A 26,697-nucleotide genomic window follows, 5' to 3' on the forward strand; every position below is an offset into this window, starting at 1 on the left:
AGATAATATTTAAGCATGAATTGATACACAGACATAATTCAACTTGGAAACTGGTGACCTAAACTTAATGATATCAATGAATGCAGCAGTGCACTCTAGATGCATTTTTTTTATCTTCAAACTTTTCTCTAGTTTACAGCATATAACATATAGATCAAGTAAATTAGTTATTACTTTTCTGTTTATGCTAATAGTATGGATTAACAGATATTTCTTTTAAATATCAATAATGGCAAAAAAGAAAATTCTAGTGAAATATATGAAACAATTTATCTAACCTTCTAAATTAAAAATTCTGAACATAAATAATTATGTTCATAAAGAAACAGTAAATTATTTTTTCCCCTATAGAAAGCACAGTAAATATTTAAGTGGAAACTATTTTCGGAGAAGCTGCTCAGACAACATAGAGGTTCAGAGAGCCTAGTGCTGCTTTTGACGGGCAGGGGTTTGAATTTCAGAGAAGCATGGTTGTAACTGTCTGCCCTTTCATACAAGGCAACAGTTGCTACCTATTAAGTACCTCCACAATAAAATGGCCACCACTTCTCGCTTTAGGAGTGGCAATGCTGAATAGGCAAGTGCCCGCCATTGAATATATATATATATAGGATGATTAAAAAGCTCTAACTTTAAAAACTACTGGTCAGAATGATTTGATATTTTACTAGAATAATCGTAAGGCAATGAAATTTTGTTTGGCGAAGGAAAAAAAAAAGGTTCCAGGTCAGCCGGTAACAATTGCTGCACTTGAGCTATCTTGTACAGATAAGAGCACAAGACATTCTTTAGGACCTTATGCACCACACTGATAGGCATATCCAAAATTCGGGCAATACCCCATGAACTGCCGATTCCCACATTACCACTCATCTATTCTTGTAATGCTGTGGCATGAAACTGGTTATCGTATTGTACATCACTTCATGTCAAATGAACTGGTCTCTTCGAATTTATCATTTTCCACAGGTCATATGTGGTTATTGGGCTGGATTTTATGCCTTTTAATGTCCGAAACTTTCTGAACACTTTTAACACACAGTTACTGTTCTGATAGAAAAGCTTCACGAGTAGAGTGCGATCCTTCTTTGTCAGAGTCACGATGAATTAAGGCCAAAGTGTTACGTGCTCTGCTAGTGCTCTTCATTTTTATCACAGCTATGTCTGCGATATGCATGTCATGTCCTATTAATTTGCATACCTCCACCATAGCAATGTGAACCCTGACAGCACCATCTATAGGCATACTTTAGAAATATTTTTTTCCTTTGCCAAACAAAATTCCATTGCCCTCACAGTTGTTCTGGTAAAATATCCATTCATTCTAACCAATAGTTTTTACAGTTAAAACATTTTGAAATCACAACTTTAATTAGAATCACCCTTTATACATATATTGAAATATTGAAATTTTAATAGGAGTATTCCCCTTTCATTCTTATGATTAGGTTTAATTAAATCATTGCAGCCTAGGTGCAGGATTCTTATTAGTCCTTTCTTCCTTTTGTTACTTAATATTTTGGATTTACAAAAATGGAAAGAATTTCTACATTTTTTGTTATACAATAACTATATTAAACATTTAAAAATTCTTTACCTTCAAAAGCAAGGAAGGATTTCCAATTGGAAGTTCATATTCCACTCATATTTGTAACTTATTTCTATTTTCTAAAGAATACAAATTTCTAAAGAGCCTTTCCACTAATGATTTCCGTAAATTTGAACACACTTATAGATATATTGATGACATTATTACTTTCAACAATTTTAATCTCATCGAAAATAGCAACATCTACCCAAATTGTCTAAAACTAAATAAGACCAATAAAAATCAAACAGAAATAGTTTATCTTGATCTAAATATTCATAATCTAACAGAAATTAAACCTTTTGATAAAATAAAAGACTTAAATTTTTCTACTAATAAACTTATAAATTGGAACTTCAACATATCTAAAAAAGTTATTGCAGATACTGTTATTAACCAAATTAGCAGAATTAAAAAAGTTCACACTGAAATAAAAACACAAAAAGAAGAAATTCTAATTCTCACCAAAATTTAAAAGATAATGAAATTCCTTTAAATTTCATTAATAGTCTTTTAAAGAGATCTGGAGTAGTCTACACCCTATAATACTTCTTAAAAGTATGAATTTTTTTATCTGAAATCTCCAAAAGAGAAGGATAAAGAAGGATGTCTCAAAGGGTTTATAGTTTTTAATTTTTTAATTTTTATTTTTACTATTAATTAGTATTCTGTTACTAAACAAGAGCCATATATACTTTCAAAGTCGTGATGATTTTTATTTTAAAAAAGTCAGAATTTACTTTCTTTCAATTAATATAGCAATTTTTTTTTTTGTTGTTGTCGTCAAATTTTATACATTTTTCATTGAAAGTTTTTCTTTTGGTTTCAAAATTCCATCTTATTTTGTTCCAAATTTTAGCCTTTTCAGAGATTACTTTCTCGCCAAGGATTTTTAGTTTTGCCAAAATGGCAAACCTGTAAGTCACTACAGTTGCGATATTCCTAGATTTTACTAAGGTCTAATTGAAAGTGCTCAAGGTTTTTAATTACTTATTGCGAGTTTTAAGTAAGATTTTTCTTCACTAAAGTTTAAAATACTTTGGATTATGTGATTTATGTTTAAAGGTAAAATTTTGAATTTTTTTCAACTGAAGTATTTTAATTTTTCACTTTCGGTTTCAATTCATTAAAATAGAATTCTCTTAATTTAAGGTACAAGATTCTAATTAGAATTTTTCTCCTTGCTTTGGGGAAGGGCCAGAATTTTCGGGTAAACTATTATAATTAAAATACATTGAAATGGTTCATCGGTTAATTTTGGATACAGAAAAGCAAGGATTTTTGTAGAAGAGAGATTTCAATTGATTTCAGTGTTCTGTTCCCTTGATGAAATAAATGCCATAGAAGTTGACTCTTCTGTTGTGTTCTTTTCTAAAATTTCTTAAAATTTTTTTCTGAATTGAGGTATTGATTCTTTAAAAGTTTTGGTTTTTACATTTATTAAATTCTTTGTTGCATTTACAAGATTGTTTGAAATTTATTAATTATGAATTTCAAAAATTTTGATCTATGTGAAACATGAATCCTAAATTTCTTACTTTATGTCTTTAAAGATAATTTTCAGCAGTGTAAAGCATGACAATACTAAGCATATTTATATTTTTTAAAAATTATTTTGTAATATATATATAAACAAAATGTAAAGTAGGCTATTTTTAGAATACTGTGCTTAAGCTGCAATGACTTCAGATGAAATTCCTAGCTAAATTTGCACTTTTGACAGGAGTATTTCCATTTCATTAAATATACAGTGGCTCCCAAAAGTGTTCGTACACTTACAATTTTTATTAAAATAGGGCTCTATCCATTAAATAAAAGTAAACTTTCTCAATGAGATTTTAATAATAAGATCTATAATCTATTCGTAACAAAATTACATGAAATATTTTTAAAATCTAGTGAAACTTTATTTTTAAGAAATTAATAATAAAAAAATGACAAACATTTTATCTCACAAAAGTCTTTGTACATTGAAATATTTGTGGATAAAATCAAAATTAGAATTATCGTTTGCCACTTTTTTAAATTTTTGCATCGTGGTGGCATTTAAAAAATCGCTTGCTTTAATTTTTTACTGTTTACTTCATAATATTCTATTTATTATTGAAAAATGGATCGCAGTCGTAAAGAAATTACAAACAGCATTCGAAAATGGATAATTTTTCACCATAGTAGTGGTAAATTAATTCAAAATATCGTTAAATCAGTTAATTTATCCCATTCTACAGTGCAGCATATGATAAAATGCTTCAAAGAAGAAAATCGGACTGAAAACAAGGTACAAAATGGTTAGTTTTAGGAAAGTTAACTAAACGTGATGAGAGATTTATTATTAGAAAATTTGTGAAAAACCCACGTTTGAGTACTGTAAAAGTTTCTGCAGAATTTAATGCAAAGTTTTCTGCTTCAATTTCACCTGAAACTGTTCGACGAGTTCTCAGAAAAGCTGGATCACATGGGCATTCTCCCAGTAAAAAAAAAAATTTGTTAGTGAGAAAAACAGAAAGCTCAGGCTTTCATTCGCAAAATCAATGATAAATACACCCGAAACGTACTGGAATAATGTCCTATTTGCTGACATAAGCAAATTTAACTTTTTTGGTTCCGATGGTCGAACAACTGGATGGAGAAGAAAAAATGAGGAACTTCATTCTAAGAACTTAGTTGGAACAGTTAAGCACAGTGGTGGAGGTGCATGGCAGCATCAGAACTAGGTAATTTGGTATTTATTGATGGCATAATGAATCATTCTCTTTATTTAAATATTTTAAGAGAGGATATAAAATTATCACCCCAAAATTTGGGTATTAGAAACAACTTTATTTTTAATCATGATAACGATCCTAAGCATACGACTCCCAACGTTTGCCTGTGATGTCTCTATAATTAATTGTATGCAGGTTTTGAAAACGTTACTTCAGTCGCCAGATTTAAACCCCATAGAACACATCTGGAAAGAACTGGAGGGTATAGTATGAAAACACGACATCAAAACGAAAAGCGAACTCAAAAACAGTCATGTTGGATGAACATACAAAATTGATACATTGATACAGAAATTAGAAATAATTAAAAAAAAAATCCTACTAAATATTTATTAATTTAATGAAAATATTTACTAATATGTCAAGATTTTTTTTAAGTGTACGAAAACTTTTGTGAGATAAAATGTTTGTCATTTTTTGATTGTTGATTTCTTAAAAGTAAAGTTTCGCTATATTTTAAACATATTTCATGTAATTTTGTTACGAATAGATTATAGATCTTATTATTAAAATCTCATTCAGAAAGTTTACTTTTAATTAATGGATAGAGCCAGCCCTATTTCAATGAAAATCATAAGTGTACGATCACTTTCGGGAGCCACTGTATATGAACTATTTTTGAGGAGGGATGGGCTTTTTCAGTATACGAATGCTTTCGCAGTAACAGATTTTAAAATAGTCTTAAAGATACAATGGCATCATCACATATTTCCTTAAATATATCCCCTTTTTTAATTCTGTAATTCTCACTTTTTATAATTCAGATAATACAAAATATAGAAAAGAAACAATGTCCTGTATTTTAATGATAATAATTTATAGCAATACTTTGAACATCACTATACTTACCATGATCCAAAATCTGGAATTCCAATTGCATATATGAGGGATAAGATGAATTGAAAGAAGAAAATAAAGAAGAATACCATAAAATTAAATGAACTGTCGGACCTAAAAAAAAAAAAAAAAAAAAAAAAAGAATAGAAAACTTAGAAAGAATCCCAAATAAATAAGTGTAACACAAAATACACACTGCTCAGCTTTTCCAGCATTTCTGAACAACAAACAAATTAAAACAAAGAAAGAACATAGATTTTCATCCAAACTCAGAAACTCTTTAACTTAACTCATAAGCAAGTGCATCGTTCTTAATTCCATGCACCTCATTTTTATGGAAAAGCATTTCAAAGTTACATAAATTTTGTGAAAGATTTTACAAGATGCATTAGCTTAGATTCATGTCAACAAAGAAAACAATGTCACACCCAGAGAAAATATAATTAAACTTGGATAAACTATAAAAACAGGTAGGATGTATGCAATAGATCAATTTTAAGTGCAGTGTACATTCGGCTTATACATAAATGCTTAGTTATAAAATCAATTATTTTTATATGACTTAAGCATAACCTTTTCATCTGAAATATACTACTGCAAATAATACTTCATAATATTTTTTAGTTACTGTCATTTTCATGCATAAAAAATTAAACTCGAGCCTTTACTAAATGGGGAGGGGGGGGAGAAAGCTTTCAGATTTTATATTACACCCAAAGAGACTTTAACATTTTGTATGTTACCTTTATTTATTAAATATCATGTTATTTGCATTTAAACCACATAAAATTAATCCAACAGCAATATCACAAAATATTTAAAAAGAGTATATCTTTAGAATTTCCGATAGACAGTCTTGTGCACTGGAGATAAAAATGTTTTTTTCCGTACAGTGCAGCCATTGTTCGCTTTGAAATGGTTGAGATTGCTAATAAAAAATTTGCTAGTTTTATAAAATATGAAATAGATAACAAATTAAATTCAAAATTCGGGCTTCCAGATGCTATGTTCAGGTGGAAGAATATGTTATTCAAAATTTCATGGCTCTAGGGTACCGTCGTTTTTCACAATGTGAGAACATACATGCATTTGTGCAGATTCTTCACTATTTAATTTCTTTAATACAGGGTGATAATATTTAGTGGCAACAATTTAAAAAGTAGTTCTCTGTTTATAGATGCCACAAAATGTATCAAAATGCCATTTTGTGGCATTTTGAGACTAACAGCCCTTTGGTTTAATATTTAGTAAATTTTGAAATTAAAGGGATATAAAATTAGGGATTAACCTTGGATTATGGCAAATTACACCAGGACTTCCCCACAAAGGAAGAAGTCCACGCAGACCTTACTAAAAGATATAAAATTATGAACTTGAAAAATATTTAACCCTTTGATGCGCAGTGGTCGCACACTGAAACCACCAAGTTTTGAATTTTTTCCTCCTCTTCTTTCCAAAACTTTTGAGTGAAAAATCAATCGATTACTGATCTTTTACCTCTAAATAACACAAAATGACTGCAGAATCATACATGTTTTAAGTCTTAGTACTTCAAATCGGATGCCCTTTAAAATTCGTTTTCAATGAGACATAATAACTTTTTTTTTTATTAATATAAACAACTTTGCACGTCACGATTTCTATCATGAACAATAAAAAATTGCAATAATTAAACTGCATACATAAAAAAGCCTATCTATATTTATGGCATTTGCTTTGTGGTTTCAGGGCACGACCATTACGCCACTAGAGCATTGTGCCACAATGCTCACAATCCTCTAGAGCAGGGGTAGGCAACGCGGCACCCTCAGGCACCACTAATGTAAATGTATGATAGCCAAAGCGATTTACTTCCTCTTGTCAAACGGCGATATACAGCAAGTACTGTCTGACCACATATTCCAGATCTATGTAAACATCCGGTTTGGGGCGGAAGTGGGCACATCTATCAGTTATGTAGGGGTGAGTGCAGTAGCCCGGTAGACACTAAATGTCCCCTGACCTTCGATTTCACCCACACCCCTTCGAACTTCGAGAGGGAAAAATACCAGCGCTTTTCGCTCACACACCCCTTCAATTAAACTGACCCATCTTGGCCCTCAGCCAAACTGCTCTAGATAGCATGGTTAGACAGTAGTCTAACCATGCTAGGATTGTGAGTTTAGGATTGTGCATAGATTAGCAGTTTGCTAACCTTGAGCGTATCTAATAACACGCATGTATTTTTTGTTAGTGTGTGATCGTATTTCGAATAGACCACGCGTAGACCGTGCATTTAAAACTACCAAGTAATCCAAAATAATTCTTTTCTTTCAAAACCCTTCATGGATAAATGTAAAAGAAAAAGATCATATTATTTTAATGATGAATGGGAACATCTATATTGTTTCGTTGATTACAAAGGGAAGTGTATTTGTTTGTTGTGTAATAATAGTGTTGCGATTCCCAAGAAAAGGAATACTGAAAGGCATTTTAAGACCGTTCATACCTATTTTGATAGTGACTATCCAATGAACTCTTAAATTAGAAGAAAAAAAATTATTTCTTTAAAATCTTCAATAACTAACCAGCAAAGTTTTTTTACTAAACCATTGCAACAACATAAAGCAGCAACGATCGCGTCATATAAAATATCGCACTTGCAAGCTAAGAATAAAAAACCATTTACAGATGGAGAATTAGTGAAAGAAGCCATGTTAGAAGCTGCTGATTCACCTTTTGAAGAATTTAAAAATAAAAAGGAAATAGTTTCAGCTATAAGCACGTTGCAATTATTAGCACGAACTGTTAATAGAAGAATTGAAGTAATTGCAGAGACTTTGGAGGCAGAATTAGCAAATGATATGGAAATTTGTATTTTCTTTTTGTTACAGATGGATGAATCGGTAGACGTGACAAATATATCACAATTAGCAATTTGCGTGACGATGGTATTTTCTGATTTTACAACAAAAGAAGAATTCCTTAAAGTTCTGCCATTAAAGGGAAGCACCAGAGGAGAAGATATCTTTTCTACTTTTAAAAAGTATATAACAGATGTAAAATTACCTGTACAAAAGTTATCGTCAATTACAACAGACGGGGCACCAGCGATGACTGGTAAGAAAAAAGGATTTATTGCCTTATGTAGACAGGATTCCTTATTCCCAAAATTTATTTCTTATCATTGCCTCATACATCAGGAAATGTTATGCGCAAAAACAATCGGTTTTCAACATGTATTTATGATAGTAACAAAAATTATTAATTCCATAAGATCAGGAGCTATGCAACACAGATTGTTTAAATTACTTTTAGAAGATGAGGACGTTCAGTTCACAGATCTTCTTTTACATACTGAAGTGAGGTGGCTGAGCAGAGGTAAAATACTTGAGCGGTTTATCATGCTTTTGCCACAAATAAAGGAATTCATTGCATCAAGAGGCGAATTTTACGAGCAATTAGAAAATAAGGATTGGCTAATCGACCTCGGAATTTGACAGATATAACGGCAAAGTTGAATGAATTAAATTTAAAAATACAAGGGAAAAATCAGCATATCGCTGACATGATTAGTGCAGTAAATGCATTCAAATGCAAGTTAGTTTTGTTGAAATCCCATCTATTGAAAAAAATCATTATCACATTTCCCAAATATAAAATATACTGTTTAGAGTTTAAATTTGAATAATGAAAATTTTACTGCTACATCATATTTAGAAATTATGGATAAGCTAATAGAAGAGTTTTCTTCTAGATTTGAAGATTTTGCAGCATTAGAACCCGTTCTAAAATTTTTCATAAATCCATTCAATGTTACTGAAGATGATGTCCTTGAAATAGTTTCAGTGTATTTCGAGCTTCATAATATCGAAGACCTAGAATTAGAAATAATAAACTTGCAAAGTGATATTATTTTAAAAGAGCATAGTAATGTGTATTTCGAGCTTCATAATATCGAAGACCTAGAATTAGAAATAATAAACTTGCAAAGTGATATTATTTTAAAAGAGCATAGTAATGATAAAATGTTTTGGAACTTAGTCGATGAAAATAAGTATCCTATTTTAAGGAAATGTGCGCTAAAAATTTATTCATATTGTGCAACAACATACAATTGTGAGTCTTTGTTCTCAAATATGAAATATTTGAAATCAAAATACCGAACAAAGCTGAATGACTCACATTTAGATAATTGTTTAATACCGGGAACTTTAAATATATCCCCAATCATAAGAAAATAGCTGAAAATATGGACACCCAAGTTTCACACTGAATTACATGTATCATTATGTATGACACCAACAAAATAAAGTTATAAAAAATCTGTTTTTTTTTAATGCCTATTTATACCTGTTCATTATCTGTAAAATATGCGCCCTCGGTGATTTTCAAATTTAGTATTGCGCCCTTAAGGACAAACAGGTTGCCAACCCCTGCTCTAGAGGCTCGGTGGTCGCGCCTTGAAACCACTGCTCTTCATAATGGCGTTTGCTTGCTTTTCAAATAGGAATGTTAAAATAAGTATGAATGGGAAATGAATGATCTGTACCAAAGCCAAAAAACCAAGCCTCCCCCTCCATTAACATAAAACACAAATTTCATGTGCCAGATGAAAAGAAATTAAATAACGCAGGACACATACCAGTGAAATTTAGATCCAGGCAGTGTACATTCGGTAGCACAAGGAAGACACCCCATAAAAGAAGATACATGTGCGAAACTTGCAATGTGGGTCTATGCATGTTCCAAAGAGACAAAACATGCTTTGAACAGTGTCACCCCCCCCAAAAAAAAACACTGAGACTTTTTTTAATCTATTTAGCCAAATGTCCTTATTATGTAGGTACTTATATTTTCACTGCTATAGAAAAATTACATAAATGTTTACTTTTAAATTTTTTCTAAAGATTTACTTTGTAAAATAATGTCAAAAAATTATACATAATGCAACTTTTACATACATTTTTTTTTTAAATTTGTCAATTTCATCATTTATTGGAAACGCGCATGGAGAAAGGTAAGTTTTTTCCCCCTACTGCCTCAGTAAGTTTCAAAGTCCTAGATGAGCGGTAGTTTCACAGTGCTACCACCACCCACAGAACAATAGGCAAGAGTAGATTTTTTAAAATTCATTTGCCTCTAGGATCATAATATTCAATTTCTAAAGTTTTTAGTTAAAAAAATTATAAAAATAATATCGTGCGCTTTCAAGGGTTAACATAAATACAGCTATTGGTTCATAATACCTGAAGTGCAAATGTAAATATGCCAGCTCCTGATTAACCATGCTTCGTTTAAAAAATAAGTTATGCTTGTTTATTGCAGAATGATGGAAAAATTACTGTCACAAACCACAACATAAAAGAAAAAAAGAAAGAAAGAAAGAAAGAAAAAAAAAAAAATACACACCACTATCTACAGGAAATACAAAAGGAAAAGAAAAATGCAAAGGATTACAGGAGATGTCATAACATTTAAAAGTTATTTTAGAACTTTCTGATTATCCGATTTCTGATTATGGCCGCACCGAGTCGCAGAATTTAGGACCCACAGAGACTGCATCAGGCAGTAAGATATCTAGCGCGGCCCTCAGTAAGGCTTAAATATATGTGGGAATTTATTTATGCAGAACTCTGATAAGCCTTAAGCATGTGTAAGAAATAACTAAGTATAATAAACAATTAATACAATTCAGGCTTAAATGTCTCAATGCGCGATAGAAGCAAGATAAAATTTAACGGAACAACTTGTCATCAGACACCAAGCTCATGATGCATAGCCAAATAATCATTAACCAATTTATGAATGGCGAAATCTGTAGTATGGTTTTAGATCCAGAAAATACCATTACCGATAGTGAAGAAAGTGACAGAGAAGTTACTGAAAATGAGAAAATTTCGATCGACAAATTAGTCGGAATTCTCGAAACAGCAGTTACGACTTCAACAATGTAACTGAAAAGAAATTATGTCTGTTTACAGAATTAAAGAGAAAGTATTAACACAAAAAATGAAGCAACTTAAACAACTTTACATTGAAAGAAATGTTTAATAAGGCAAACAAATAAATATTAAGTTTTTTTTTTTTTTTTTTTTTTTTTGTAAATTTTGATATCCTTTAGATCATAAATACTTCATCATTTCATATTTTGAATTTTATAATTTCTACATACCATCTTACTAGATTTAAACTGACAATCTAATATCTGGAAAAACCCCAAATCCGGAATCGCCAAAGTCCGGATTTGTACTGTATAATCATAAATTTGCAATAAAAAAAAATTTTTTTTTAATGTCTAATTTCTGCTCCCTGATGGAATAAATTTTGAAAACATGAAGCTACTTAGCAAAATTTTGCCAATTATGCAATATCTTACTGGCCATGAAAGTTTGCAGAGATTCCACCAAAGTTGGGCCATCCAATTGTTCATGCACAATTCTGAAGGAACTGATGCCTCTTTAATTAATAAACAATCAGTACTGGACCCGCACTGTTTCAGTGCTTTGTAAAATGTGCTTTTGTTGATTTTCTATTTGGTTGTGCCTTCCCATTTTATTGTAAGCTCTGTTTAAAACACTAAGAATAGAAACTTCCCATAGGTAACTGTTCCAATCAATTACTGTTTTATTGCCCATATTCAGCTCACCACATCGTGTACATTAACATACTCTTTTTGATGGTAGCTACCCATAACTCTGAAAATAATCCACCGCCTGCTTGCTGTTCTGTAGAAGGCAGGTTCCAAATTTTCATCTTTTTGAAAATGCAATAAAAATATAGCAATAACAATTAATTTAAAAATTTGCTCACAAAACAAAAGGTGGCATATCGAGAATCAATCGAAGTTTCATCAAATGAAAACACTGATGTTATAAATGTCTCGCTATGTCATGTTATCCATAATTGGAACTAAATCATGTTGCTTGATGACAATTTCATAAATGACAGAATAAAGATGATCGTCCAAAATTTCCTGCAGTTCTCAAATTAACATATATACATATTTTAATTTTATACTTGTTCAAAGTTGCATTTCTTATTATATTATACATCTTAACTGCTTTATTACTTGAATGTATATGCTTTTATCTTTTATGTTGCCCAGATGATCATTTTACACATTTTTATTCCAAGTTTAATCCTTCACTGATCCACTGCACCATCTCATGTTGATGTTTATATATGATCTTTGGAATAAACTTCAGTGAGTGACGAATGGATGAATAATTATAGATTTTTTTAACTATTGCTGTAGTAAAGATAATATAATGAAAAACAAAGATATGGCATGGCACAAGCAACTTGCAGTATGCATAAAAAATTTATGATAAAAAAATTCTAGAATTTGCAACTCAGAAAATAAACCAATCTTAATAAAAAATCCTGGAAGATACTACATATTTTTTTTGGTATACTCGCATTATACACCCAAACCTCCCAGTTGTTAAGAATTAATTTTTTTGGCTACCTAGCATGCGAAAAACAGTAGTTATTTAAAAAAAAATGGCAGCACACTGAAAATTACATAAAACAGCAACAATTAACAAAATTAAAGATTTAAGAACATCAATAATGAAACAACAACAATTACATAAATAAGCAATAAATTAACTATACAAGGTATTTCTCCCACTTCCCTAGTGTGCCTTCGTGGTGTAACGGTAGCATGCTGGGCCGGTATTCCAGAGGTCCGTGGTTCGATTCCTGACGAAGGCAATTACTAATGTTTCATCTTGCCTGCTTCTAAAAATACCCAATGTCTCTACAAGTGGCGCCCGAACTAAAAGGGTTGTGGATAATGATTCTCCACACCCAGGATTTGGAAACTAAGGTCCCCTAAAACCCTAGTCGTCCTTTAAAAAGGAAAGTATATAAGGTATTTCTTTCACTTCCCTAACGTGCCTTTGTGGTGTAATGGTAGCACGCTGAGCGGGTATTCCAGAGGTCCGTGGTTCGATTCCCGGTTGTGTTGTATTTTATACGTGTTGAGTACGTGCTCAGTGATGATTACAAGATGTACACAAACATCGTTTATTCTACATTGCTCATCTACTATTCTATATTACAGTTATGATTAAAGATAACAGATACAGTTACAGTTACATACATAACATCTCCCTTTTTTATAAAAAATAATAATAGTAGTAAAATTAAACATATTCTTTTAAATAATAAGGTTTCTTAACAGTCCTACCAGATCGAGTAACATAGTTATGTCCATTTGAAAAATTTGATGATACTATATCTCTTTCACTATTTGGTGACACAACACTTCTGTTAGGTTTTGAAGGACTTACAGGCACATCTAAATTTGTAGTGCTTCTACTATTTTCATGTATCTCGGGTTCATCTATAACTTCATTCTCATAGTTGTTTTGTATTGCAAATTCTTCCTGATTAGTTCCTTTAAGAAGGTCTCTTCTGTTCCTTTCTACAATTCTTCCATCTGTTCTTATAATCCTATATGAACGCGGTCTTTCTGCTTCTTCTATAATTTTCCCTCTTTCATTTAGTTTTCTCCCTTTCTCTTTTATGTAAACATGATCTCCTGTTTTCAGTGGTTTTAATGGTCTTGCATTCCTATCATAATCACTTTTTTGTAAGGTTTGTCTCTTCAGTAAATGTTGTTTATGGTCTTCATATCATTTAGCTTGGACGAAATTCTCTTTTATAGGCATCAATCCATTTACTTTTCTTCCAAACATCAATTCTGAAGGTGACTTAACTTCATCTGAAATAGGAGAGTTACGATATTCCAGTAATACTAAATATGGATCCTTGTTGTCAACTACAGCTTTTTCTAACATTCGCTTGACAGTTTGAATATGTCTTTCAACCATTCCATTAGATTGTGGATAATTTGGACTTGAAGTTCTGGTTTCAAAACTCCATCTTCTTGCAAAATCTTTATATTTCCTGCAATTATATTGTGGACCATTATCCGAATATACTATTTTCGGAATACCATGTCTTGCAAAAATTGATTTCAATTGCTTTATCACTGCTACACTTGACAAATCTTCCAAATGTCCAATTTCAACATATTTGCTAAAATAATCTATAACTATTAGATAATCCCTTCCTTAAAAGTAAAAGAGATCTGTTCCCAATACTTCCCATGGACCATTAAGGATTTCATTAGATATCATCAGTTCTTTAGTATTAGCTTTTTGTAAACTTAAACATGTTTGACAATTCAGTACCAAATCTTCAATTTCTTTCGACATTCCTGGCCAATATAATATTTCTCTTGCTTTGATCTTGCATTTTACTACTCCTAAATAACCATAATGAATTCTGCTTAACATATCTTTTCATAAACTTCTTGGTACAACAACACAGGAATTTTTAAATATTAATCCATTTGCTTCTGATAGTTCTTCTTTAAAGTTAAAATATGGTTTTTCCAGTTCTGGAACCATACATTTTTCATCTGGCCATCCAGTTTTAATTAATTTTTTTAAAACTTGTAGTTCTTCATCTTTTTCTGTTTCCAGTTGAAAAACTTCCATTTTACCATTAGACATTGGTATACATTCTACAACCAGTCCCACATGAGCTTCTATATCTCCTTCAAAGAAATCAGATCCTTCATCAGTGAATGATCTTGATAATGCATCTGTTATAAAAAGTTCTTTTCCTGGTTTATATTTTATCTCAAACTGATATGGCTAAAGTTTCCTTTTCAATTTGAGCATAATTCTTCTGTGTATCTGTTAATGCCTTAGATGGATATGCCACTGGTAAATTATTCTGCAGTAAGACTGCTCCTAGTCTTTCTTGAAATGCATCTACAGATAAAACTACTGGCATCTTTATATCATAATACTGTAAAACTGGTTTATTTACTAAGACATCTTTTAGTCTTCTAAATGCTTTTTCATGTGTTGCATTCCAGTTCCAGATAACTTGTTTTTTCAACAAATCTCTTAAACATGATGTCAATTCTGATACATTAGGTATAAATCTAGAAACATATGTAATCATTCCTAGGAAAGTTTCTAATTCTTTCACATTTTTTGGTGGATTTATATCTAGAATAGCCTTGATTTTGTCCTCATCTGGTTTTAAACCATCTTTAGAAAATATATGACCCATATATTTCACTTCATTCAGCCCAAATTTACATTTATTTAAATTAAATTTAACATTCTTTTCTCTGGCTCTGTCCAACAAATTCTTTAATCTTGAATCATGTTCTTTTTTTTCTTTATCCCAAACTAATAAGTCATCTATATATATATGAACTCCTTCTAAATCACTAAAAATTTCAGAAAAACTTCTGTGGAAAACTTCTGGTGATGAACTCAGTCCGTATGGCAACCTCAAAAAACAATATCTACCAAACGGAGTGTTAAATGTAGTAAATTCACAACTTGAATCTGACAGTTTAATTTGCCAAAATGCTTTGTTTGCATCTAAAATACTAAAGACCTTTGCATTTGTCATTTGAGATGAAATTTCTTCAAAGGTTGGTATGTGATAATGTTCTCTCAGTATATTTTGGTTAAGGTGCTGAGGATCTAAACACACTCTTAAATGTCCATCATTTTTCCTTACTACCACTAATGAATTCACGAATTCTGTTGGTTGGTTAACTTTCTTTATAATACCATCTTTTTCCATTCTTGCTAATTCCTTTTTTAATGGATTTAATAAGCTAAGTGGAATTTTACCAACAGCTCCTGGTTTTAATTTAATATGATATGTATATTCAGTTAAATTCCCAGTTCCTTTAAGCAAATCTTGATATCCTTTTAAAGATTCTGGTAACTTTTCATTGGAATCAGGATTTACTGTACAAATCCTTTGTATTAGGTTTAATTTTTGCAATGTAGGTAAACCTAAAATAGCTGGAACAGTTTTATCACATGCTATTTTATCACATGCTACGACTTGAAATTCTACTTCATCCTTGTCCCCTTTCGATGTTTCACATAATAATTTACATTTTCCAACTACATCAATTGTAGTACCATTGTAATTTTTAATCCTACCGGCTGCGCCATGTGTTGTATTTTATACGTGTTGGGTACGTGCTCAGTGATGATTACAAGATGTACACAAACATCGTTTATTCTACATTGCTCATCTACTATTCTATATTACAGTTATGATTAAAGATAATAGATACAGTTACATATATAACACAGGTGAAGGCGATTGCTAATTTTTCATCTTGCCTGCTTCTAAAAATACCTAATGTCTCTACAACTAAATTAAAAAAGCAGCAAACACCCATAATAAAAGCACTTATCTTAATGTGCACAATGAACAGTTTCACCTTAAAAAAAAAAAAAAAAAAAAAAAAAAAAAAAAAAAAAAAAAAGAGGAAGAACTGCAGAATGAACAAACGAAAAAAAAAAAAAAAAATCCACACACTAATCACAACAGAAACCATAAACATGACCCTTGAATTTCAAAACTACGTGCAATATCACCAGCACCGAGATAGATGGTGGCATTACATGCTGTGCTATGCTATTAGTGGGCAGCTAGAAAAATACATTTCCATAAAATTACAGGTTGCCTACTTTGGCAACATAGCATTTTGCCTGGTTATTCTTGTCAGGGTTGGGTGGATAATGCAAGAGTATTTTTTCTATACCTTAGTGTGAATAGTCAATATATACTAGTCATCAAAATTAAAGGATAATGAGTAAAAGTATGCTCATTAAATTAAAAGTTACAACCACTGTCCAATGCTGCAATTATTTATGTTAATTAAATACAAATGAATAAAAAATTGCACTTCCACACATATGTTAGCACTGGAAATATGCGAAGTCGGTGATCGACATTGTGGTGAGCAATACATGGATGTTGGAATTCTGGTCTGTAGTGTTGTTTAAAGTGAATGTGGGTTCTGAGTGATCAGTATTCGTTAGTTATGGCTCAAGGGCATAATTTAAGTGAAGGTCAAAAGTGGGGAATAATTGGTAGAGTCGATGGAGGTCAAACCCAAATGGAGGTGGCCCAAGATTTAAATACCTCTTAAAGTGTCATATCAAGAGTTTGGAGCTACGTTATCAGTTGATAGACAGCCTGGGAAAGGGTGACCAATAGCAACAACTGCATCAGAACAAGGTTTTCTGTAATGGTCGGTTTGAAGAAATGGCGAAGCGACTACATGAGATTTGGTTTAGGTTGCCACAGGCACTCGAATTAGCTGTTCTGCTGCTGCAGGAAGGCTTAGTGATGTTGAATGTATATGACAAAATCATTGGTTTGTATCTCACTCACTCCAGTTTCCAGGGGGGCCGTTTAAACTCGTGCCGTCAACATGTTCGAAGGAGCCAAGAAAAATGGGCCGAAGTATTATTTACTCACAAGTCCAGACAAAGTCTGAACAATGATTATACACATGTTTTAATCTGGAGAAAGGAACATACAACTTGCCTTCCCTTGTCTGTGAAACATTCCATTTTCGCGACTGCGGTTTAATGGTTTGGGAAGGAATCATGACAAATGACCATACTGAACTGTATATCTTTTAAGGAAGTTCTGTCACTGCTTGGAGATACATGGACAAAATACTTTAGAACCTCAAGTTAAGACTGTTTAGGGATGCTATTGGCCCACAGTTTTCGCTAATGGATCACAATGTTTGGCCTCACCGAACATAAGTGGCATCAAAATACTTGCAAACAGAATATAACATTCAAATGGACTGGCCATCTTACTCACCCGAGTGAGCATGTGTGGGATTCCTTAGGGTGACAAATTCCTCCCTGGACTCTTCAGAAGCTGAAAAGTGAACTTTTAGAAGAGTGATGTGCTATTCCTCAAAACTTGATTAACACTTTGATATAGTCTATGAAATCAAAACGTGAGGTATGCATATCTGTCTGAGGTGACCATATTAAAGTAAAAATTTAAAATGTGAGGTATGAATATCTGTATCAGGTGACCATCAGGTAACCAAATTAAAGTAAAAATTTCTCCACAAGAGATGAATTAATTTTCCCATCATTTTCCAATTTCTATAAATTTGGTTTTAATTTTAATATTTTGCGAATAATCAACAACCAAACATAATAATTTATGTTAACTAAAGCTTTAGTACAAATTCCTATTAATATTTTTTCATTAAGTATGAGTTATTATCTTTTAATTTTGATGACAAGTGTATTATTTAAAGTATACAGAATATATATATATTCAATTAAAAAAAATTACAGTACGCTCATCATGAAATAGTAATGAACTCCAGTTTAAAAATACTTCACCTGAAAGCTTTGTAAAGAGGCCTGAACCAGCACACAAACGACAGTGGTGTAAACAACAAAAATGCCAAAAGCGCAAATCCAAATAATGTAGCAGTACCTCCACCAGAAATCAGAACAGCTAAGGCAGCTAACATATTCAGACACATAACACAAGCATAATCTAAAAAAAGAGGAACATATATGTTTATCATAATTTGTATTTAAAAGGATAATTTCAAATATATTAAATTTTACAATTCTCATTAATAATTGCAATAGAAAAATGCTTCATATTCATGTGTAATTATATCAAATATTGTCATAGATGTTAAAAAGTTAAGTAATTATATTTCAGATCAATGAAAATAAAATTTAAAGAAAAGGAGTTGAGTGAAAAAAGTGATAATAAATAACTTACAAATCCAAAGATAGTACATGGTCTTTACTAGTTTCTGAAATTCTAATGGAATATCTACAGCAATATCTTGATAAAAACAAGGCCCAACACAGAATGATTTTGGAAGAGGTGGCCAGTTGTTGGCCCTTGCTGTAACAATAAATACATCAGTTAAAATGCAACCATGTTAATTCAAGATTTTACTAATTTACCACTAATTAAAAAAATCTGATGTGGACACTATATGACTTACTTGTATGACCTTTTAAGTTATACACACTTTTTGTTGCATTTAACCTTTTGAAGACGGGATGGCCATTATAGTGGCCATAGAGTCCTCTTTTTGAAAGGACGGGGTTGTCCACTTTAGTGGCCATGTTTTTTTCCCCCATTTTCCAGGCTGAAAAGTGGGGTGAAATGTCAAATTTGACGTCCCTGGGGTTTTAACCACCTTTCTCTTTCAAAGGTCTTTCTTTTGCGACATAGATACACTCCTCTGAGAATCCATTAAACTACACACAAGAATCTGTGTTGCAAATAGGAGGTGATTTCTTAAAGGGGGGAAAGCATTCGGTTCAAGATTCCTTTGGTAGCTTTTACTGCTACCAAGCCCCGGCTTCAAAAGGTTAATTAAACTCATTTCCTCGAATGTAATCAGAGATATTCCTCATTCAATTAACTCAGTTCTCACTTCGTGGCAACGCAAAAATACATAAAACACCAAATACAGTCAAAACAGTTTTTTACAATTAAAATTAGTTTCTAAGGAAAAACAAGGAATTCAGTCAGTGGTCAAGAAGGCAGATTTTTTGGTGCAAAAACTGAAAATTTCCTTTGGTCCCACTTCGCAAAAAGGACATTGAAGGTGCAGAAACAATTCATAATTCTAATTTTCAAATGTAAACAAATGGTGGTTCATCAGGCTTAACTCAGAACTTAAACTTTTAAATTGTTGATAATTCTATAACTGTTGCAAGCAGATTAAGAAAAGGCATAAAAATCGTAACTGGAACATAAAAAACCACATAATTCAATGACTTTTAAAGCAAAAAATGCAAACTTACCAACATATAAGAATAAAAAACTAAGCTCACCGAGCCAGGTAACAGAGTGGGAATATATATATATTTAAATACGACTGGTGCAGCTGATTCCAAAGAAAAAGGGAGGTGCAAAACGACATGTTATAGCAGTTCCATATATAAAATTTAAACATTCTACACCTACTCGTTCTTGAGTTATGCGAGATACATATATACATACAGACATCACGAAAAAATCTCTTCTGAATCCATTTTACAATCCTTTTTGGAAAAAACAGTCTTTTATTCTGTTTGTGCATGCAGATATCAAGCAAAAACATCATTCAGATGGTTTTAAGAATAGTTGAAATATGATACCCAAAATGTTTCGTGATTACAATACTTCCTTTACTTCGCACCAGGAAGTAAAAAAATCCAATGATATATAAATTAAAATGTTACTTCATAATCTTATGGCTCATTTGAATAATATTAGCACACTTTTTTAGTTTAATATATACTTCAATCCTTTGGTAATTAAAAGTATAAGAACACAACCTCTTCAGCAAGCAATAGTTTATGGAAAGCATGGATACTTCTATTCATAACATTAACATACTAAACAGCACTAATATTTGACACAGTTTTTTATAGGTCTATTTATTGCTTGAGAAAAGTATATAATTTTCCACTTATTTTCTCTTCCAAAAATGTTTATTAATTTACTCTGAAATCAATCAGCGAAAACCATTCTCGTCATGAAAATGACATACAAACCTATCATCCCTGAAAAATATTTAGCTTTACATTAATGCTGTAAATATTGAACTCTTTCATAAAGACTCTCAAAAGCTTAGCTCAGAACTGCTTACATACTGGAGTTCATGCTTCAAAGGCAAAGAGCTGTCATGTTAGTCAAAAAAAAAAAAAAAAAAAAAAAAAAAAAAAAAAAAAAAACACTTTCGTTCAAAACTTTAAACATCTTTCGATTGCCACATGCAAAAAAACAAAACTTTTTTTTTTAAAAAAAAGTATATATATATATATAAAAGGAGATTAAAAAAAATCTGAAAGGTTTCAGATTTTAAATTATGTCCAAAGGGGCGTTTTTTTAATGTTTTGTGTGTTACCTTTATTTATTAAATATCATGTTCTCTGCACTTAAATCATCAAATTCAGTTCAGTAGCAATGTTGCAAAATAATTTTAAAATGAGCATATCTTTAGAATTTCCGATACACAGTTCTGTGCCCTCTGGAGATCAAAAGGTTTTTTTTTTTTATCCCACCATAGAGAGTTGCCATTGCTCAATTTTAAGTAGTTGAGTTTGTTACTCAAAAATTCGTTAACGTTTTACAAAATATGAAATCGATAATAAAAAAAATTTCAATTTTGGTCTTCCACATGCGTATATTCGTAGGAGGATTACACCATTCAAAATTCGATGACTCTATGTACCATTGTTTTATCACAATGCGAGAAATAGACATATATTTATGCAGATTTTTCATTATTTAATTTCTTCAAATATAATGCAAGAATCTAACATTTGGTGGCAACAGTTTTAAAAGCGAAACGAACATTTATAGTGATTCAACGCAAAATCGCAAAACGAAAACAATAGTCCTTCAGAAACAAAGCCCTTTCGGACAAAAAAAAAAAAAAAAAAAAAAAAAAAAAAAAAAATTTTACATATTGTTTGTTAATTATTTTGGTTCTGATGTATTATCTCGTCACCAGTCAAAGTTCATGGAGATCCTACTCAAGCTATGAGATGAGGACTGAGCAGGCATAATGTAGCCTTCTACTCTCCATACAGTTTTCAATAAAAGAGGATGCACCAACATGTCCTGCTGCTTTTGAACGATTTGTAAATACAGGACTGTAACTAACGTATTTGTGCCTATGCTAAAAAAAGGTTGTTTATACACAAACTTGTTGGTATCTCTTTTCCCAAGATTTTGGGATACATCAAGATGCCAAATCTGAGCATCATCGCGAGATGAAATTTTGAAATGCTTTTTTACCACATGGGTACTGAAATTTATCATGTGATATTTCTGAATTAGTGAGCAAACCCTGAGAGAGAAATAAGGCATACAGTACAGTTGGGCCTAAAACGAGAATATGTATCTGTCATCAAGAAAAGAAACCTGATTTGGATAATCAGTAAGAGACAAAACATTGAAATTAAAGCAAAAAGACAAGTGCTCACTCTTTAACTAAAGCGATGGCTCATAGTAATCAACACTAAGACTCTGGACTAGTGAAGTCCTCAATCTTTTGAGGCACAGACAAAGAGCATGATGATGAAAAGGATCTAGTTTTAAAGGCCATGGAGAATTACAGTCAAAAGTCTCGGACTTTTAACTGTAGTTTGGACTCGTCAAGACTTTGGCGATTCCGGATTATCATTTTTTCCAGATTATAGATCATGAGTTTAAATCTGGTAAGATGGCATGCAGAAATTATAAAATTAAAAATATTAAACCATAATTTATTAAATAAAGAGCAATTATGATCTAAAGGGTATCAAAATTGACAAAAAAAAAGAGCTTAATATTTATTTGTTTACTTTATTAAACATTTCTTTCAACATGCGCATGCGTAAAGCATACATTACGCATAGTTGAAATTAGAAAATTGCAACCAGAAAACTATTTGATGTGTATTCGTGATATTTATAATGACGAGGATTTTGATTAAATCATATCAAAGATGGAGTACATCGAGATGAAACACTAAATTTAGTAAGAAATTATAAGCCGAATAAAATAAAAACATCTGCTCTGAAGATAAGGATAGTGCTGACAGATCAACTTCCAGTTCATTGCATGCCGCAATGCTTCCCAAGCCACTGACAGTAAGGACAAGTGACCATAGTGAGGACAGCTAAGTGGCTCCCATTTCAATCTGAAGCAGACGCCAAAGCAACGTGCTGGGTACTATACCTCGACCCTCAACTACCAGGACCCTCTTTTCCAGCCGCCTTATGGGTCACAACACACAGCAAATGCGTACATAGTTTTCTTTCCACAAGAAAATAGAAATAACCAGATTAAGAGTATCTTACTTTGAACTTCCAGCTCCGAAAAGGAAAAACTGCAAAGAAGGGAAAAATATGGGAAAAGATCAGATAAACAGAATTGAGAAGAAAGCAGAAAATATCACTAGAGCTCTAGGATCATGACCTCCATCTCAGTACGAGGCGGATACCTTGAAGGGCTAGGGTACATCATCTCCGTATCTGTACTCACACATAATGAGCTCCGGAGGGGGGGGGGGGCTTAGCAAGTAATGATGATGAAAACTGGAGACTCAGTCACATAGTGATACATCAACCAGGTTGCAAGCTAAAGAATGGGAAAACTTCCTATCAGCTGGAAATACGTTTTTGTTATAAAATTTCCTATTAATAGCTAATGCAAACTCAAAATGAAACCACATAGCTATTCAAGCCATTTCAAGTACCATTACCTTTACTTCAAAGCTTTCTGAAATATAACTGTAAATTTTCAATCAGTTTTTACTTTTTTTTATCACAATCTCTTGAAATACCGTAGGAAAATTTAAAATTGTGGACTATTCTATAAAAATTCATAACCTTTTTATTTTCACATCACAATCTTAATTTCATGCTATAGAAAATCATAATAATGAATGTTAATTCATCAAAAATAAATTTTGCAATGAATTAAATTCTTTTCCTTTTAATTATAGCATACATGTAAGCTTCATACTTCAGATATTAACTAAACACTAGCGGGCAAGCCCACCAGATGAGAGGGCTGCAGCTAAAGCAAAATTTATAAGTTCTATATACCCCTGAAAAGCAAATGCATGAAAACATTTCAATATGAAAGAAATCAGTTCATTCTTTCCAAGCAACAACCAATTTGTAATAATTTTTTTTACTGCCAGACCAGGAAACAAAAACTCTTGACACTTCAGATTAATACATATGATGTTAGGATTTAAATTTAATGTAATATAAACAGCATTTTCTCAATATTAATAAATAAATTAATGTGGCAATAATATGTTGTGTCAATTATAGTAACTTGAAACAAAAAAGTTGCCAACAACAGCTACTTATTTAAAATGCTGACATTAAAGAACAATTTTCGACATACAGTGATGTCACATGGAATTGCGTGCTTTCTTCAGCATCATAATATGACCTTATATCATAATAGTTTGTTTAATGTTTGAAAATGTTACTTTTATCTAAATTTTTGTAAAACTTTGAAAATTTTTTTTAAACAAACTCTACAATTTGAAAGCGAGCAGTGCCAACACTTAAGCAGATTTTTATCATTAGCGTTTGAGACTGCTGCCACTTGGAAAGATGAGGGTGAAAATTAGTGTTTTCAGAGTTTTTTAATTATGCTCAGCTAATTAAAGTTGTATGAAGATGAGAATGGTCAAAATGGCTTCCCACGGAATTTTGGAATTCAGAGGTACCCATATCAAAATTCACCACTCTACTATTCCGGGAGAGATAATGTCACAAACAAACAGACAGACATGCACAGAATTTAATAGTATAGATAATATAGCAACTAAACATAATACTGCAAATACTTTTATAACGTACCTGAAACATACATTAAAATACATAATGTATAAAGTTATTTTAATAATTAAAAGATACATATTTAAATTTTTTTGTGCTGCTTAGAAGATAATTAAAGACAATCACAATCTTGATTCTGCCACAGATATTTTATATGGGATGAAAAACTATGATTTCTACATATACAAGTATTAGATTTGTATTAGCAGTAAGGATACAGCAGTAAATCAGGTCATTTGAAACTGTTATTAAGAGGAAATGACAGAATTTGTTTGGATGCCACAAACCAGGCACAGAACTATTTACTTATTTACGAATTAAAGTTATCAAACAGTGTTACAAGGGGAAAAAAAAATACAGGCAAAAATGACATCTTGCAGATGACTGCCATTCTATTAAACACACTTAGTAAGTCTTTCGTTAAAAGTTACCCATTAAACTCTTGTCACATGTAACAAAGCATGCGGCTGGGTAGGACATTTATTCGAAACGAGATTCTGGTAGCATTGGTTTAAACAGGAGGGTTTTGAGAAAAGTCAGCAGGACTGGGGGTGATGTTCCATCTAGCTTGAGGAAATGATGTCCTGGCTATGCGGAACATTTCGAAACTTGGCCACAAATGTTCCATTTGAAGCTGGGCCCCGCAAAGAGATCAATCAATCAGACGAAAGTTCTGCTTCTGAAGGATCACGGGTAGTTTCTGATATGGAGATGGTTGTAGTTTGATGTCATGGACCATGGAAGCCGATTTTATTGAAATTAAAAAAAAACTTGTATGCCATATTTTTATAATATATTCATCCAAGTCATTTTAAAAATATTTATATACTGATTAAATTTACAATTGTGGAAATTTCAGAGTGGGCAGTATTTTACGACATTCTTGTGCTTTTGATGATTTCAGTGCTGTGGAGTCGGTAGGGAAAATGACACACTCCGACTCCCGGAATTTTAAAGACTCTGACTCCTTTGTGTGTATATATATGTGTATATATATATATATATATATATATATATATGTGTGTGTGTGTGTGTGTGTGTATAAGCATATACAGCTTATTTTATTAATATAAAATAAGTAATAGATGCTATAGGAAAAAAATTGATGGGATAGCAAATTATTTATATTAATTAAACATTTATTATGAAATGGAAAAACTAGCATTAGTTATTTCTAAGAAACAGTATAGTTTTGGCAAGATCTTTGTTGGAGGGCCATAGATCTGATTTGACAAACTTTAGAGCTGAGAAGAGTCTTTCCACGCTAACTTGAGTAGGAGGAAGAGCTGTTACTGTTAGGGCTACTTCTTTTAACTTTTCAGGATAGATTTTTATAAGTTCTTAAAGAGGTGTCTTGAAAGCGCAATCATATTTCTCAAAGGCCATACAGAAACCTTGTTTGTATTTTTTCATTTTTATATCTAAAGGCTCTTGACTCTTTATTTTCATTCACTTTGCCTTAGCCTTTTCAATATTATCCAAAAATATTCCTTAAAATTTAACTCCTCATTGGAAGAGGATGATAGAGGTTCAATTGCAATGTCTGCAGTTTGACTGTTCTGATTCGAATTCTCCAATTGTTCTGAGAATAATTTCATTCTTAACCCATTAACGGTTTGGCCCGGATTTTCTCGTTCTTTTATGCAGGTCTCTTAACGGTTCGTTACGGATTATTGTTAGTTTAAATGTACCCTCGAAAACGGACAGTCCCGTGTTTTTGTATTATCGAAAAAACACGCTAAAAAGGACTAGCCCGTATTTTTGTATGTCTTCCAACCCCCAATGCCTAAGGGGACAAGGGTCCATGCAATTCTGACGACAATGGGTAATGGCTGTCATTAGCGTGGGGAGAAATCTTCTTGATGTTTTGGGATAAAGGCCTTACACTGACTCTAAAGAAACAAATTTATTACCAGTTACAAAGTGGATGCATATATAAAGGGATTTAAGAATTTCCGTTTTAGAGCAGTTATTGAATAAAAAATAGAATTTTTTACAAAATGAACGTTTACCTATAAGAGCATTAATGAATTAAAACGAGAAAAATAAAAGTAATAAATGCAAACATAAAAATCTGAAAATGCAAATCTTTCAGATTTTACATTAGGCCCAAAGGGCGTTTTTTTAACGGTTTGTGGGTTACCTTTATTTTTAAATATCATGTTCTTCGCACTTAAACCATAAAACTTCAGTTAAACAGCAATAACGCAAAATAAATTTTAAATGAACATATCTTTAGAATTTCCGATACACAGTCTCGCCCGTTGAAGATAATTTTTTATATTATTATTTTCATACAGTGTTGCCTTTGCTCGCTTTAAAA

The 26,697-nt window shown here is 31.8% G+C and overlaps 1 protein-coding gene across 3 annotated transcripts in view; it reads right to left on the minus strand.

The window, feature by feature from the left end:
* Positions 1 to 26,697, minus strand: part of Scamp (secretory carrier membrane protein) — a 96,370-nt gene that overhangs the window by 13,418 nt on the left and 56,255 nt on the right. For all 3 annotated transcript variants that reach the window (XM_085815846.1, XM_085815845.1, XM_085815847.1), the window contains exons 5-7: positions 18,799 to 18,927; positions 18,402 to 18,561; positions 5,203 to 5,304 (exon numbers count right to left, since the gene is read on the minus strand). In XM_085815846.1, the coding sequence (XP_085671972.1) occupies positions 5,203 to 5,304; positions 18,402 to 18,561; positions 18,799 to 18,927 (391 nt within the window). The remainder of the gene's footprint in view (positions 1 to 5,202; positions 5,305 to 18,401; positions 18,562 to 18,798; positions 18,928 to 26,697) is intronic.

This window comes from Stegodyphus dumicola, chromosome 4 (genome assembly GCF_044657685.1).
Source record: "Stegodyphus dumicola isolate Sdum_Otavi_A_Nest chromosome 4, ASM4465768v1".
NCBI lineage: Eukaryota > Metazoa > Arthropoda > Arachnida > Araneae > Eresidae > Stegodyphus > Stegodyphus dumicola.